Source organism: Bos indicus x Bos taurus, chromosome 7 (assembly GCF_003369695.1).
Source record: "Bos indicus x Bos taurus breed Angus x Brahman F1 hybrid chromosome 7, Bos_hybrid_MaternalHap_v2.0, whole genome shotgun sequence".
Lineage (NCBI taxonomy): Eukaryota > Metazoa > Chordata > Mammalia > Artiodactyla > Bovidae > Bos > Bos indicus x Bos taurus.
Window position 1 is genome coordinate 41770204 of NC_040082.1, and position 17910 is coordinate 41788113.

At 41.5% G+C, this 17910-nt stretch overlaps 1 protein-coding gene across 1 annotated transcript in view; it reads right to left on the reverse strand.

The window, feature by feature from the left end:
• Positions 1-17910, reverse strand: part of ITK (IL2 inducible T cell kinase) — a 62344-nt gene that overhangs the window by 5878 nt on the left and 38556 nt on the right. Inside the window, exons 8-15 of the mRNA XM_027545826.1 lie at positions 16912-16966; positions 7835-7917; positions 5761-5894; positions 4640-4714; positions 2858-3029; positions 2275-2491; positions 1289-1353; positions 1080-1198 (exon numbers count right to left, since the gene is read on the reverse strand). Coding sequence (XP_027401627.1) covers positions 1080-1198; positions 1289-1353; positions 2275-2491; positions 2858-3029; positions 4640-4714; positions 5761-5894; positions 7835-7917; positions 16912-16966 — 920 coding nt within the window. The remainder of the gene's footprint in view (positions 1-1079; positions 1199-1288; positions 1354-2274; positions 2492-2857; positions 3030-4639; positions 4715-5760; positions 5895-7834; positions 7918-16911; positions 16967-17910) is intronic.

Genomic DNA, 17910 nt, shown 5'->3' on the forward strand with positions numbered 1-17910 from the left:
TAATTAGTTCTTTTCCTAAGGGATTTAATTAGTCTTCTCCCTGGTTTCTACTACTAGTCAATATACTTGGCAAATCTTCCCTTCATATAGAATGGCAACATCAAACTCCAAACCATTCCTGTCCAAAGTAGAGTCCTTCTTACACTCCAGATCAAAGACGTTGTCCAGGATAGTTTTGTGCACACTTTAATATGCACAGGCTATGATTTACAAAGATATGACACTTCCAGCAAGAACATTTAGTGCTCTTTGTCACACGGGCATCATTCATTCTTTCATTCATGCCCATTTGCACTTATGAGAAATTGAATTCCTACCATGGCCAGCCAATTTCATTGCCTATGTTTCTCCTGCTAAGTCAGTACTCCCTTTTCTTTGGACACACCAAACTTTGGCACTTGTTGCTGCCTTTGTTAGAGAGCCTGTTTCCTGGATCTTCAAATGGAGACATCTTCCTCTCATCATTGAGCTCTCTGCTCAACAGTCACTGAGAGTCCTCTCTGAAGAGGCTTTCCTGGATGGATCCTGCTATTTAATACAGACCCTCCCTCCATTATAGTCTCTCTTTGCCCCATTACTGCTTTGTTTTATTCATAGCACTTGCTTACTACTCCCTGACTTGACTTTACACACATAGCTTGTTTACATGACTGTTATCTCTCCTTAAAATTTGGCTCCCGGAGTCTTTTCTATCCTATGTAACAATACTTTGTGAGTACCCAGATTAGCCCCTGGCATGTAGTAGATGCTCAAAAAAATCATTGTTGAATGAATGGGTAATATACTTACTGAGGGTTAAATGTGGGAATAAATATAATGTTGGGAAAAAAACATGCTCCCTGCCCTCCAGGAACTCATATTCTAATCTTCTGACTCCTCCATCTCTTGATCTCACAGCAGCTGTCATCAGTATCCTGTTTTTTAATTTTTACCCCCATTTCAAAAATAACCAAGAATAAATACAATAATGAGTCTGTAGACTCTCACTGGGATGCCCTTACCATCCCAGCAATTGGACAAATAAAACAGCTGGCATACAGTCCCAGGTTATATGGGTGTGGGGCCAGAATGATACTTACCAAATGACCACACATCTGACTTGCTGCTGTAGCGACTGAAGGAGAAGACTTCCGGAGATGCCCACTTCACTGGGAATTTGGTGCCTGTGGAACTGGTGTATTGGTCATCAAGGACGAACCTGGGAAGAGAGAGGAGAGAGATGGTCCGAGTGTCCTGGGGGCCTGCGTCCCATTCCTGAGACTTTGCTGCTACCATATCCCTAAATTACCTTGTCATCCCAAAGTCGGACACCTTGATAACTTGGTTTTCCCCAACTAAACAATTCCGGGCAGCCTGGAGCAGAGACAGGCAAACAAAAGGAAAAAGAAAACTTGGTGAGTAATCAGTAATTATGGAGTCTCCTATAATCACAGTGCTTTGCTTATATGGGAGCAATAAGGAGCTTCACAAATGTTAATTAAGCATCACTAGTGCATGATGGAAACTGAATGCGTAAGGTCTTTTTATCTGGGTGAGTAAATCTCATCTTTCATCTTCATTCCTGGGATCCTAATCAAAAAGAAATCCATGGTGTTGTGTAACCAATTATAAGCTCCAGTGCAACCCAATGTTAACCTTAGGGATGGTATGAAGAAGCTGTCATCCATTTGACTAAAGTGAGAATGTATTGAGGTTGCTAATTCTCTTAAAACTATTCCTCAATAGGGAGATGACATGGTCCCTAATTCACATCACAGAGTGTTGGATTTGAAGATCCCTTACTGATAAAAGATCCAGTGAGTCTTAAATTCTAATGTGCCTGCAAATTCCATGGAGTGGACATGTTAAAATGAATATTCCTGAGCCTCAACCACCAGAAATTCTGAGGTTGGTTCTAGGATCACTCCAATGTGATTCTGATAGATGCTTGGATAACATTTTAAGAAAGCATGTACTTGTCAGCTTCTCTCATTTTACCAAGAGGATGTGGAGGCATAGAGAGGTTAAGAAGGAGCCGCTGTTAGCTTCATTTTGGAAGAATGTAAACTCCAACTCAGAGAGTGAAAGTTAGAGGTGGGGCTGGGAATAGAGCCCAGAACTGAGTCCCATGAGGACCTCCCACAGTGGGTGGAGGAAAGAAGAAGTTGCAACGGGAAGGAAGAAAGCTTGTGCCTTTTTATTGATTCTTGCGTTCCCAGTGTTGGTAGTTCTGCATTTCATTGGCACATGCCCCTTCACCCTGAACTTATAAGGTTTTGCCCTGCATCCTCTTACCAAGTCTCTGTGGATGACACACGCCTCTTCCAGGTAGGCCATGCCCTCACATACGTCCAGACACATGCCCAGCAGGGTCTCCGCAGCAAAGAGCCCCCTCTGGCTACGCAGGTAATCTGACAGGCAGCCGTGTTCCATGAATTCAAACACCAGGCAGATGGGGGCCTGTTCCAGGCATACTCCATAGAGCTGGACTAGTTTGGGGTGAGAGAGTTTCCTGGAGAAAAATGGCAAGAGTCGAGATGGTCTAAATTCAGTTTCCCAAAATACACTCCCTCCCTCAAACAAAAATGTCTCATTGAGCTGAAGAATGGCACGGACTCAGCTGGTGTGTGTGAGGACAACAAAGGTCAGTGTGACTGGCATGCATGGAACCAGAGGAGAGATGGGTAGGAGATGAAATTAAGGAGTGGGCAGGGCCAGACCATGGCAGGCCTTCTAGACCACAATGAGGAGCTTGGTGTTATTCTCCATGCCATAGGAAGCCATCGCTGGACTTGGGCAGGGAGGTGGCATAAGACGACATTAGAATGGCATTTAAAGATCACAGTGCTCTCTGTGTACTCTTGTTTTGGCCACTCACATCATGACTTCAGCCTCCTCAATGAAGTCCTCTTCTGACATAGCCCCTTCTTGAATGGTTTTGATGGCCACCTTGTCCTTGTTGAGCCAGTAGCCAAGGTGCACCAACCCAAACTGCCCACTGCCAATCTCCTGCACAAAAGTGAGCTCCGAGGGATCAATCACCCATTTCCCTGGAAGAGAAAGAGAGGGTTTTCCAGAGTTGGCAAGCAGTAGATACGAGGTATAGGACCACCAGGGAACTATACTGCTCTATATAGAATGTTAGACTATTGTTAATGTAGCTCAAAGATGGCAAATGGTATAAGCCCTCATACTTAGAACTATAGATAGGTAAAATTGTCTTCTTTCCCAAATAATAACATAGAATATGCACTGAAAACCATGAAAAAATGTGTGTGGGGACGATTACATGGAAAGAGGAAGGAGGATGGCATTCGTCGAGATATTAAAGTCAATGAAAGGGTTCTAAGGTCCCCATCATTTCCTGTACCCGATTGAAAATTGTTATTGTCATTTTTCATGTAGAGCAAGTTTTATTTGAATTGGTCATTCATTCATTCATTTATCCATCAAGAGCATCCATTTTGTGGACAGCACTTGTTAGGCCTTGGCAGAGGTAAGGTAGTAGATTCCAGGAGGAGTGGTACAGAGGTGCAGGCCAGCACATGGTCTAGCACGAGGTAGGCTCTCAACAAATGCTCAATAAATGAATAAGAGGAATCTGAATCTCAACTTCCATGCTGACAGAAATGAATGGGTTCATAAAATACTCCCTGGGCTTCCACCCAGCATGAACACATTAGGATTCTACAGGTATTAGAGTTACTTTATTTTTGTCAGGAGGCTGAGGAACACTATCCTCTCCTGACGTTTGGTCTAGTACCATAAACAGTTCACTTTCTACCTTTTTGAGGCAGAGACTCAACAGGAAACAGTACCAAGCACCCACAGTGTGCAGACATGGTGCTGGTTACAGATGAGGAGCCCATGGCGACATTTCTCAAAGTATCACCCTCTAGCCCCTGGTGTCAGAATCACCCAGGGGACTTGCTGAAAATGCAACTCCAGGACCCAACTGTCAGGGATTGTGTTTTGGTAAGTGCTGGGTTGGGGCCGGGAGTCAATACTTTTCATAAGCATCCTAGGTAACTTGAATGCCCACCGAAGTTTGAGGACCAGCAACATAAAAGATACAACATGAAAGTTACATCAGCCTTCTCCTCAGCCAGCACGGTTTGGATCAGGGTATGTTGGCATCCCCAAATGCCTTCAGATTCCAGGCAGAAAGTACAAGGAGGTGAAGTGGTTTCATAGGGAAGGAAGGAAAAGTAAGGCCCATGGCCCTGGAGATGTATACCCTGCCTAAAAGCATTCAAAAATTTTTAACACTGCTATGCGGACACACACTTCTGGATGCTGCTAGCTTATAGCACCTGCAATGGACTGATAGCCAATAAACTAGATGATACAGAAGTTCTAGAAGATAGGCCAGAACACAGTGGTATACCATTGGTTTCTCACGGCATTAGTGGAATGCTCTGTACAGAGTAGGTGGCCAGCAAACACTTCATTGATATGACCTAGATAAAAGTGCATCTGTCTATCTATCTATTTATTTTACACACATTGTAAATGTTCATTTGTGTATACCATCTCGAGATACATCTCCAGATATACTTGTTTAATGATCATTTTAAGTCTGGGGAAGTCCATTCACAATTTGCCCCAGACCTTTATGTGAGTTAGTGCAAATGAATACCATTCCCAAATGCACTCTTACCGTATCTCAGCCCTGCGGTGACGGGGGCTTTCTGCCTCCAGGAGCAAACTGGATACCGGAGTCTAGTGACCAGGCCTGGGTTGATTAAAAAGTGAAAGGCAGTTGTTAGAGCTTTACTGAAGCAACCATCTGAGTCAAATCACCAGGAAGAAAAAAGTGTAATTCAATGCAAGAGCTATTTTTATTCTGGAAAACAAATTCCAAAGCCACAATCACTGATATTACACCTTCCCTGAGAGGACCTGTAATATCTCAAGTGGGTAGGTGGTTGGTGAAATCTCATGGTTCCAGCAGCAAAATTTGCTAATGGAAAGTATACTGCCTTATGACCCAGCAATCCTACTGCTGGGCATACACACTGAGGAAACCAGAATTGAAAGAGACACGTGTGCCCCAGTGTTCATCGCAGCACTGTTTATAATAGCCAGGACATGGAAGCAACCTATATGTCCATCAGCAGATGAATGGATAAGAAAGCTGTGGTACATATACACAATGGAGTATTACTCAGCCATTAAAAAGAATACATTTCAATCAGTTCTAATGAGGTGGATGAAACTGGAGCCTATTATACAGAGTGAAGTAAGCCAGAAAGAAAAACACCAATACAGAATACTAACGCATATATATGGAATTTAGAAAGATGGTAACAAAAACCCTGTATACGAGACAGCAAAAGAGACACTGATATATAGAACAGTCTTTTGGACTCTGTGGGAGAGGGAGAGGGTGGGATGATTTGGGAGAATGGCATTGAAACATGTATAATATCATGTATGAAACAAGTCGCCAGTCCAGGTTCGATGCACGATACTGGATGCTTGGGGCTGGTGCACTGGGATGACCCAGAGGGATGGTATGGGGAGGGAGGAGGGAGGAGGGTTCAGGATGGGGAACACATGTATACCTGTGGTGGATTCATGTTGATATATGGCAAAACCAATACAATATTGTAAAGTTAAAAAATAAAATTAAAAAAACAGCACAAATATTTGGCATCCTTTGGTATTGGTATAAATCATTACTCTTTATAGTTGGTTTGTCTGGAATGATGGGTGTTTGTCACTTTTCTCCATGTACCCCTGCAAGGGCCCCCCTCTGGCCTTGTCCTGAGAACTCACCTCCTCCGTTGTGCTGGTGATAATTGATGAGGAGAGGGATGGAATCAAACACATACTTTTCAGCCACGTAATATCGCTTGGGGTTGTCATTTGTTTCTTTGATGTGATAATGCTTTATACAGGGGTTGTTCTCACTTAAACAAATGAGACATGCAGTGATTACTAAGAAGCAATGTTTGGACACAGAAGTATCTACTGGTAGCAGTATCCTAGAAGCTTTGCTTTTTACCCTCTCACAAGCATGGCAGATATATTTTAACTTTTATGTCAGTCTTGACAGGTTGGCCCTGAGTGGTGTATGAAGGAAGATTCTGAGGGTGCGCCTGGACCCAGTTATGATTGGTCCCATGATGGACTGGTGATGTTTCTCCCCAAGCCACAAAATGGGGGAAGGTCTTGTATCCATCCCCCATGGGAGGGTATGTTTGCCTTCTCCGCTGTGTGGATTTAACTAATCATCAGCATACGTTCAGAAAGCATCTCAGCCCATTTGTACGTATTTGACTTTGCATAGCAGAGTTAAGCCATTCATAAAAGATCTGCTTGCCAGGTTGCCACTTGGTTGGCTTCCGAGAACTTGGGTTTCAAAAGGGCTTCCACCATTCTCTAACTGGTAAGGATGTGCCTAAACATAAACAATGAGGTTTATGCTCAGCGTTTGCTTTTCTTCTGGGAGTCTGGAATTTTGCTACATGCCACGCAGAGGGTACCTACATGACCAGCCACCAGTGAAAACTTTGGGTGCTGAGTGTCTCGTGAGCTTCCCTGGTGACACCATTTCACCCTGTTATGGCACTTGTTGCTGGAGGAATTAAGCACATCCTGTGTGGTCTACTAGGAGAGGACTCTTGGAAGCGTGCATTTGGCTTTCTTTGGGTTTTGCCCCACGTGCCTTTCCCTTGTGCTGCTTTTGCTTTATATACTTTCACTGTAAAAAGTCTTAGCCTTGAGTACCATCATATCCTGAGTCCTGAGCCTTCCTAATGAACCGCTGAATCTGGGCTGGGCTGAGGGACTCCCAACACAGACTTTATTTCTCATTCTTTTCCCATCATCCTTTTGGAGTCCCTGGTCCCCCAGCTATGGCAGAGGCATGGCCCCTTGGAGATGGGCATTGCCTTCTTTCTCAACCTTGGACAGACCCTTCCTCTTCACCACCTGGCTACACCCTGCTCTTGCTTCAAGTCTTGCTGCAGTCCTTCATCCTCCAGCAAGTATTCCCTGCACTATGCGTGATGCTCAATCATGTCCTACTCTTTGCGACCCCATGGTCTATAGCCTGCAGGCTCCTCTGTCGGTAGGATTTCCCAGGCAAGAATATTGGAGTGGATTGCCATTTCCTTCTCTAAAGTGTTTGTTCCCTGAGGACACCTTAAAAATTACTTTTCTCTTACTGGACTTTGGTCATTGCCACACTGCTTAGTTCTTACTGACTTTCTAGATAGAAAAGAATTTGTGACCTGGCTAAGCTTCTAGACAGTTTTACAGAGGAGACTGCGTCTGAGGAGCATAGACCAGCGGTGAGGGTCTTGCAGTCAGCCAGCTGGAACATGAGGGCAGATTTACCTCTGGTGTTGCCTCAGAAGGGGCCATCAGCTCTATGTGTGAAAGGAGCATAGTAGTACCTGCCTTTGGGGCTTATTATGGTTGGAAATGACCTATAAGGTTCTTGCACATAGTAAGGACTCAATAAATGGGGGGTAGTTTTATTAGCAGAGCCAGAACTAGAATTCATTTTTTCTTGCTTTCAAAGTATTGTTTTTGTTATTCTTTGGATTAAATTATAAACATATTAAATACAGGACTAGATATTTTATTTCATTAGAGCGCTGCACTCAAGGTTGCTAACTGGGGCAAGAACCTGGCATCCAGGCCCAGCTCTGTCATTTTCCAGTTAGGTGAGTTCAGCTATGTTGCTAATCTCCCTGGCCTTGGTTTTCTCAGAGGGATCAGGGACGATGCACTATTTCTAAGGACCCCTCTACCTCATCCACTGTCTGACATTGCTGTGTGTGGCTTGTTGATCACCCAGCTCAGTACCATCTCTCCCCACTTTGCTGAGTTAGCACCATACCTTACGATGGCCTTGGTGAAAACGGACACTGTGTATGTCCCTGGAGTCCTGGAATCTCGCACCATAAAGGCTCCTTCTTTGCCCTGGAATGGTTAACAAGGATGAAAAATCAGTGATCCCAGGAAATCAGGCTCATGTATCTAGCTCCACTTTCTTGCCCTTGAAAGGAGGAGATACCATAGGCCAGCTTGGCACAAAGCAGCCTCTCAGCAGTAATGGCTACCATTTCACACATTCATTCAAGAGACATTTTTTTGAGCTCCTACTGTGGGTCCGACTATTCTAGTGATGACATAAACAGTAAACAGAGGCAAACAGACACAAATTCTGCCTTCCTGGGGCTCATTATAGATATTATCTAACCCTGACCACAACATTGCAAATTAGATGTTGTTATCCTCAATTTCCTGATGAAGATGCTGAGTGCTGCAGAGCTGAAGTGATTTTCTCATGACCTACAAATGTAGAGGACAGACCTGGAGTTTGAACCTTGAATGTGGTAGGTGAGCAAAACCCTTGCTCATTCTACTCGTCCATGGTGCCTCCATTCAACAAATGTTAGAAGCCACTTGTTCATTCCCCACAAGGGCACAAAATTTCTGTCTAGGAAGATTCATCAGTTCCTTAATGGGAATATATACTGTAGACCCTTTTTCAAGTGCTGATTTTGCTGCAGGGCAAAAGGAGAAAGAACATGAAACTGCTGGTTGCAAGAGGGAAGTGCAGAGAAGGGGGAATTCTCCAAAATATACCCTCTACCCCACTGACAATTTTGCCAGTGCTGATGAAATAAGTACCAACAAATGGAGACACCAGTTTATTCATTCCTGGTAGGACCTTTAAAAATCTTAACTCTGATTTTGAGTACTTTGCATCTGATGCTCTGTTCCTATCCAGCTGTAAATCTGTGCTGGTGACATTTGCAAAACTTATTTCTGTGGTTCACTTAACTTAGATGTAGTGAGGGCCGTAAGTGAAGGCCAGAGAGAGACAGAAGCCTTGTGAGGCAGGCGTACGCTTGAGATATATGGAGCGAAGTATGTACAATTTAGATCAACATAAGGCCCTAATCCCAAAGGTGGGTCATCTATACATAAACATAATACACATAGGTGGTTATACTAATCATTTGAATCCTATAATCTCAGGGTTAGAGAAGATCCCAGAAAGGTTTTCTACCCCAGAATTATCCCAACCTCAGTATTATGGACATTTGGGACCTAGTATTTCTTTGTTGAGGGGACTATCCTGTGCATTATAGGATGTTTAGCAGCATCCCTGGCCTCTATCAACTGGATGCCAGACATTGTCACATGTTCCCTTGGGGACAAAGTCACCCTTGGTTGAATATCACTGATCTGGCCTAACCCCGTGTGCCCCAAACGTTACTGATGATCACAAAATCAAGTGAAGAATCTAAAGCACAAAACAAGACCAAGAAAAACAATGACCACAAAGCAGTTGACCATGCTCCCCTTGATACCTGCACACTTGGAATCTCCAGGGCTGAGACTCTGGGGCTTGAACTTTTAAAAGGCTTATGGACATTCAGATTTGGTCTTCTACTGACTCAACCAAATATGCATTTCTTACTTTAACCATCCTGATGAGTCGTCTCTGTCTTTTGAAAGAGCACTTATAGTTGGAAAGCTCATCCTCACACAGAAATGTAACCTACTTCCATTGACTTGGCCCTAAACCTGCAAAGGCGCATGTGTAGGGGACAGTTGGCCCTTACAGCATTGTGCATTCTTCAAACCTAGAGTTTTACCCCATAAATTCTCTGAGTTTCCCCAAACTCTTCTCTCTGCTGGGAGTTTCAAGAGTCTATTTTGAAATTTGAGGGGGGTGGAGGGTAGGGGAGTTGGATGAAAGTGGTCAAAAGTTACAAACTTCTAGTTATAATAGAAATTTGGGGGACATCATGTACAATATGGTGAATGTAGTTAACAATACTGCATTGTATATTTTAAAGTTGTTTAAGAGCTTAAACGTTCTCACCACAAGAAAAAAATGTAGCTATGTGTGGAGATTAATGTTAACTACACTTATTGTACTAATCATTTTGCAATATATACATAAATCAGATCATTAAGTTGTATACCTTCAACTTATGTCATTTGTCAATTATTATCTCACTAAAACTAGAAAAAGAAAGAAATTTGAAGCTGACACCTGACTCTTCAGGTCTCTGTTTTACCCTTGACCTTACTTTCTCAAGGTTGTGAGGTAGGGCTGCCCTAGCTGTTACCTAAAAGCAGGGGAAGAATTGATGAAAATATAGAAGGCTACTACATTTCTTCTTATGAGATGTCATAGTATTCGAGGACAGTACTAGTATTCTTTGTACACACAGAATTTACTTTAATGATTCTGTACTTCATGAATTTTTTTAAGATGTAAGAAAATGAGTTGCAAATCTTTCTGGACCAATAGAGTAACCTTATGCGCCCCTTGTAGCCTTCCACATCGTCCGCAATGTGCTGTGTGCGTGACCTTGGATATGGTTAGGCCAGAGGAGAACTAACAGATTCTTAGTTTCTTTTTCTCAGATATGAATGTAAACTGTTTATCCAGTGCAATAAGAAAGACCCTTATAACTTGCTTGCAAATTATTCTTTTAAAAAACTTGATTTCCCCCGCATTGGGATCAGTAGTGAATTCAATTTCTGAAGTAAAGCTGAGCTATATGACACACACACACACACACAAAATCCCAGATTAGTTCATTAGATTTTAAAATAGTTTTTGAAGCCTAATTTACATACCATGAAATGATCCTTGTTTAAGTGTACAATTCAATGATTTTTATCAAAATCAAAGAGTTATGTGACCATCACCATGATCTAATTTTAGAATATTTTAATCTCTCCCAAAAGACACCTCAGTATCATTTGCACCCCTGCACTTTAATTTGCCTTCTTTATAGATTTGCCTAGTTTAGAAATTCCATATAAATGAAATTGTATATGTGGTCTCTTTTGACTGGATTCTTACTCTTAGCATACTGTTTATAAGGTTCATCAACTTGTAACATCGGAGAAGGCAATGGCAACCCACTCCAGTACTCTTGCCTGGAAAATCGCATGGATGGAGGAGCCTGGTAGGCTGCAGTCCATGGGGTCGCACAGAGTTGGACATGACTGAAGCTACTTAGCATCAGCGGCAGCAATATTCTTTTGTATGGATAACACCTGGAGAAGGCAATGGCACCCCACTCTGGTACTCTTGCTTGGCAAATCCCATGGACGGAGGAGCCTGGTGGGCTGCACTCCATGGGGTCGCGAAGAGTCGGACACGACTGAATGACTTCCCTTTCACTTTTCACTTTCATGCATTGGAGAAGGACATGGCAACCCACTCCAGTGTTGTTGCCTGGAGAATCCCAGGGACGGAGGAGCCTGGTGGGCTGCCGTCTATGGGGTTGCACAGAGTCGGACACGACTGAAGCAACTTAGCATGGATAACACATTTTGTTTATCTGTGCATCAGTTTCTGAGCATTTTGGTTATTTTAACCTTTGATATTGTGAATAGTGAATCTGTGTCTGGCTTCTGCTGCTGCTGCTGCTGCTGCGTCGCTTCAGTTGTGTCCAACTCTGTGCGACCTCATAGATGGCAGCCCACCAGGCTCCTCCATCCCTGGGATTCTCCAGGCAAGAACACTGGAGTAGGTTGCCATGTCCTTCTCCAATGCATGCATGGGTGCTAAGTCACTTCAGTTGTGTCCGACTCTGTGCGACCCCATGGACAGCAGCCCACCAGGCTTCTCTGTCCACAGGATTCTCCAGGCAAGAATACTGAAGTGGGTTGCCATTTCCTTCTCCAACTCAACGTCATGTTTATGATATCCATCCATATATTATATAGTGTCACTTGTCTTCAAAAGTTTTCCCCTTTCACTAAATACTGAAGCTTTTGCTCTTGCCTCATTGAAATGTGATGGATTAAATTCAGGGCAGGAAGAAATCAAGCTTTAGCCAAAGCAGACATTATCTGCATTTGTAATGTATTTTAAGGGAAGAAACAAAGACCAAAAAGGCCTGAAGTTTATCAGCTATCTGTGAAGAAAGGAGTGGGAATATCTCTTCTATTTAATTAAGAATTTTTTTCGTTATTGTTATTCTTTAAAAGAAACCATTATTATTTTTTATAAATTTGTGATGAGAGAGGGGTTTAACTGTTAAGAGTAAACTGATCCATAGACATCAGACAAAAGAGAAGTAAGGTTTGCAGTCAGCTCTGCTGAGGACAGAAGGTGGGCAGAGCTCTTCCTCCATAGTAGTTGCTCTAGGTGGCATTCAGCACTGGTAACAGGAAACTCTGGTTTGGGGCTGAGGCAGTCCAGGGTGTGGGGAAAATGAGGCATCCGGTATGTACATTATCACCTACTTCCTGTAAGGGGCTCAGAGGAAGTTACAACCACCAAGAACAGGGAAGTCTAAAGGGTCTTTGCTCCTATCACTGCCATGCCTGTGCAGTGTAGCCAGATTGGGTTGGGGAGTGGGCTTGTTCCTATGGGATATAGTCAAGGTCTCAGGTCATCTTTTACTATTTTATCTAGAAAAATAAAGATGCAACAATAGAAAAAAATGTGCCAAGGGTGGGAAATGTGCAGATGGGAAAATAGACCTTAACTCATATATTCCCTTATTAACTATGTGTGTGTATGTGTGTATATGTGTGTGTGTGTGTGTGTATGTGTGTATGAAGAAGCGTCCCTGCCCTAGTCCAGACTGACACTAATTTACTGTCTAAATTTGGCCCCGTTTACTCCCCTGTAGCACAAAGGGGATGGATCAGATATTCTTTAAAAAGAATTTTAGCTCTAACAATTTATAATTCTGTGAATTACAGATGTTTCCAGATTCAATGTATGAGCTTCAGTTTTCTCAGTTGTAAAATGACTTTTGCAAGATGGTTGGGAGAGTTAAAGTGCATAGAACAGTTCCTGGAGTATAATACCAGAACAAGGACTATTAGGACTATCATCAGCCATTATTATCACATGCCATGGTATGCCATCCATTAGAAGTATTAATACCATTGTCTGCTTTCTTCTGAGATATGTTGACTGTGTTAGGAACGTCCTTCTTTCTTTCTGTCCATATGATTTGAAGGGGACCTTACAGAAGATAATCTTGACACACAGGGTAGGTTATTATGAAAAATATTGACTGATAACTTGTATCTTTGTTTTGCTGCATTAGAATTTGAGTGTCTCTGACATATAACTACTTTTCGTTTTGGAGGTGGTTCGTTTCTTCCCTTAAAACAATTCTTCTGTGGACTCAATATCGATTGCATCTTTAACTAGTAACACCTTAGAATCATGGAAATATCATTAACAATGTCTTAGAAAAGGCTCCTGCCCCAAATTCAGGTCACTCAATATGTGCCATGCTATAAGGTATCAAGTACCTGCTTGCAAGGAATTCACCCTCTACCTAAACGGGTTACACAGAAGACAGACTTTGAGGTCCATGGCTGAGTGAAAAGAGAGCTACTGGAGATGTCATGACATTGCAACATGAGAGTTCAAAGGTGGGGAAAAACCACATTCCACAGTTTGTGAGAGGGAAAGCTTGAGGATGTTCTTAGAGGAGGTGTTATCTGAACTGATAATACATGCTAAGAGTTGTTTTCTGTGGTTCTGAAATTTGGCTAAGTCCCAGAATCACCTGCGTACCAATTTCCAAGGTTTTGACTGGTGAAGGCTGACATCCTAGAATTTGTATTTTTTTAAAAGCTCCAAACAATGCTCATGACTGGCCAGCTTCTCCCAAAATATAGTTGTTAATTTCAAAAACATTTCTTAAGCATTTGCTGTATTCATTCACTCAACAAATATTCAATAAGCAACTACTATGTCATAGGTACAGTTCTGGGGTCCTGTGTAAAGCAGGAACAAGATAAAGCATTTATATTCTAATGGTGAAATATGTTTGGGAGAGTACCTTGAGATATTTAGTTAATAAAAATGAAATAAATCCAATTTTGGTCAATAAAAGTGAACCAATCCATCTTTTAAGGGTCCTATAATTGTTAGAAAAGGAGACACTAAATACACCCCCGAAAAAGTTCTGTTGATATTTTAAACATCATACAATACAGGGACCCACTGAAGTTTGCCTGTATATGACCTAAGGAAGCTAAGAGGATTTGGTGAAGTAGTTTAGAATATTAATACGGAAGAATGTTTCAACTGCTCTAGCAAGCAGAATGTATTTAAGTGCCTCCAAAGAACTGCTGTAAAATAGAAATCATCTTTTGCTAATCATTACTATGAGCTTTTTTAGGTGCCCCATGGGCATACTTCATTAACCAGTGTGTGATTAAAAATAACAAAACTGTACTTGTTTAAATTCAGTATAACTCTTATTATAGGATCTTATTGGTTAATTTAACAATTTATTATATTATCCAACAACATACGTGCTGAGTAGGCCGCATATATATCACAAGGTGACTTGAAAAAATACAGGTTTCCAGAAGCTAACCCTGGAGAGTCTGATTCTGTAGGTCTGGGCCAGGGCCTGGGAATCTTTATTTTTAAAAATTCCCTAGTGATTCTAATGTGTACTCTATTGGGAACTACAAGGAATAATTAAGTGCTGAGTTAGGGTGGAACCAAGGGGAAACCAGAGTCTAGTAGTGACTCACCTTAATTCCTCTTACTCCATGAACTCTTTCTAATTCCTTCTAGAATCTTCTCAAAATTCTGAGAGTACTGAAAGCCTCCTGTATATGCTCAGTTTATCTTAGATTCTTCTCTCTTTCTTCAGAGTTTTTCTTGTTTCCTGATAGTGTCTATGAGAGTCCCTATTGAGGTCAAAGATCCTATCTCAAGTATCTTTATGTGCTTAGTTCTGTGCTCAGCAAAATGGTAAGGTATGTGAGTTTATACTGGGAAATCCTAATAAAGGAAGTGGCGCAGACATGTCATAATCATGACAGGTGCTAATTGAGACGGCCACCATCATACAGACTGCCTATTATATACCTGTCACTGGTAAACACACAAACAACTGAACTTGTCCTCTTTGCCTGCTTACTGGCAACTTAATCAAGGGAGAAGTTCACTGCTTCAAAATATGACTTCAAAATATGACTCCTCCCTTCCCAATTTCCTCATATAGAAATTTTATTTTTACCTTTGATAGAATGAATTTATTATCACTTTAAAGTTTCCCTTGTGCAAAAGTAAATAGTACATTAATAATCAACTCTATACCTTTAGATTATTTTTGGACGGTATTCATCATCCTTCCACCTTCTCATCACAGCCCTTCATTCTCTACCTGAAATCTTCCCAGGTCCCCTTCTCTAAGCTCACCCCTAGTCACTGTCCAAACCGGTAATGGTTGCCTGTTGGGGTGATCAACTGTCCTGGTTTGTCCAGGACTGAGGTTGGTGGTGGGGGTTGTTCTGGGACCATCGGACTCTCAGTTTTAAAACGAACTGTTCCAAGCAAACCAGGATACATTGGTCACTCCAGCTTCATTCCATCCAAGAGAGGTTTGCAGTTTAAGATTCTTAAAGATATGAAATACCTTCAAACTGTAACTGGAAAATAATATACGGTGAAATGTCAGGAACACGTTTGACATTTCAGCATAGGGAGACTAATCCCTCCGTCAGCCCATGCCTACTGTTTACTGGTCTCACTGGTGAGGCTGTGTTGAGCCTGGGTTATTAACATCATCTGAATTTAGACTCACTCAGATATTTTTCTCTGAACTACTAATACCTGTACCCTATCCACTAGAGATTATGATTTAATGAGTCTGAGGTGGGACCTTGTCATTGGTATTTCTAAAATGTTTCCCAGGTGATTTTAATGTGCAGACAGGCTTGTGAACCACTGCTCTAAGCAAATACACTGATAAATTGATTTCTCTATAGAAAGCTTTCTCTCAGTACCTCCATGCATTTGGTTTCTCTGCAAGAGCCCCAACGTGCAATTTTCAGGGCTACTTTAAGTGTGGTCTGTGGATGGGTGCCAGTTGGCAAACTGTTACTGCTCCACCACCAGACAAAAAAAGAAATTGAGAGGAATCATTTAGAATCTTTTTATAGCAACCTAATACTAATAAAAAATTAGACTTGCATTATTTTTTATGTCTTTGCTTCTTATTTTTTCTTTTTTTTCCCTATTAATTCATTTTTTATTGAATTTACTTAAGTCTGTAACAAATGGAAATTAAAAACCAACCACAGAAAGTAATCCATTACTCAGATACTTTGAGAGGCACAGCTTTAGAGTAACAAATGACCTAATGATCCAGGAAGAGAGGGGTTCCCTTGCATGCCAGTCAATTGATGGCAGCTTCCTTGAGTGCTGTTTTGAGAAGGACCCCAAAGCCATGAACTCTGATCAACGGGGTCGGCCACAGAACCAAGACTAGAGAGTGGCAGTATGAGCCTAGGTAGTTGTCTTCTCTGATTTAGTCCAATGCCTCCCTTGAACTCGTTGAGAAACTGAGGTCCAGAAGGAAGAAGAGATGTCCCCAAAGTCAACACACTGAGTTGGAGCCAGAGCGGGGGCCAAGACATTCCCCACCACACCATGCCTTCTTTCTTCACTTCCCTCTCTCCCTCAATCCTGACACCCCTGGGTAAGATCAGTCCTGGTCCTCATACTATATGGCTCTGGAGAAGAACAGTTGTTTGAAAATTAAGTTAAAAACAAGTGATGTGTTTCCTCTAGTTCCACACACAGCTCAGCCAGGAGGAATCTGAATCACAGCCACCCCTGACCTAACCAGAGAGGCAGGCAGGGAAGACCAGCCCCAAGCTCTCCAGGGCCAGCCATCATGGCGGGAAAGACTACTCACTGAAGCGGTGGCCATGTTCATATGTTAATACCAAGACCTTTGATCCTCTCCAGGTTTCCTCTCCAGGACTGATGTATGCTAAGCCTGTAAACCCCAAAATACTTTTATACTAGTACCAGACATGAACATCACTTTAATCCAACACATCAACTCACTGCGTTAGCGCAAACCACCGCCTGGCTGAAAAAGAGTAGCACAATTCATTTTATTTGAAGCCAAAAGATAGGTTAAAGAGACTTACTGTGTCCAAAAGAAGTTTTTCAGCTTTGTCTCGGCTGATGTTCTTATTGTACCACCTGAAAGCAGGAAAAAGTCATAGAAAAATGAGATTTAAAAAATTGTATTATTTACTCATGAAAGATAATTAATACTAGAGAATTTTTTGTTCTTTCTGTTTCTACCAATACTTTCAAACTCAAAAGCAAAAGTACAAACCATTTCCAGGTAATACAATGTTTAATTGGAAGGGAACAAATGAATCAGAAGTGGTAAAATGTTGATAATTGTTGAAGCTGGGGGGGCTTTGAGGTTCATTATATTTTTCTCTCCACTTCTGTGCATGTTGGAAATTTTCCTTATTCAAAATTTTGAAAACATTTATCTTCTGCTCTGCTTTGTAAGTCAGTGGATGGTTATAAGTAGAATGGCGCTAGGACAGCTATAAAAGTTGAATATAAATTTGAAAGTGTAGCAAATACCCTTTTAAAATGATTGCAGCATTTTCTTCTGTAAAACTGGTTTTCAAGATCTTCTGCAAAATAATTATATTTTTCCCAGCTGCAGAAAAGCTCCTGTACAAATAACATTGACAGTGTCCCATAAGGCTAGTTTATCTTTGTAAAAATTGCAAATGTAGAAAAACCTTAGGTATTGCTACATTCCTTGTGAAATGAGTGCCAAATTTATTTGTTGAATAAACTAAAAATTTTTAATGGATGTATACTGCTAAAAATAAGGTAAATATTCACATATTTTCTACTTTTACAAAGTGAACTGACCTGAGATTGAACTTCAAATTTAGTTTAAAAGGAAAATGTGTCACGGGGTTCATGTTATAACACAATATTGTTTAATTTTGTGTTTCTGATTTTATCACACAACTGTTTTAATTTCTTAAGATTTCAGGCTAATTTTCTCAGGGTAAGTGGCTCATCTCTTCTCTGAAGAAGTTTTAAAATCAAATTTTCTATGAGCAATTTGAATAATAGATTAAATATATAAATGGGAAAAAAAAAAGAAA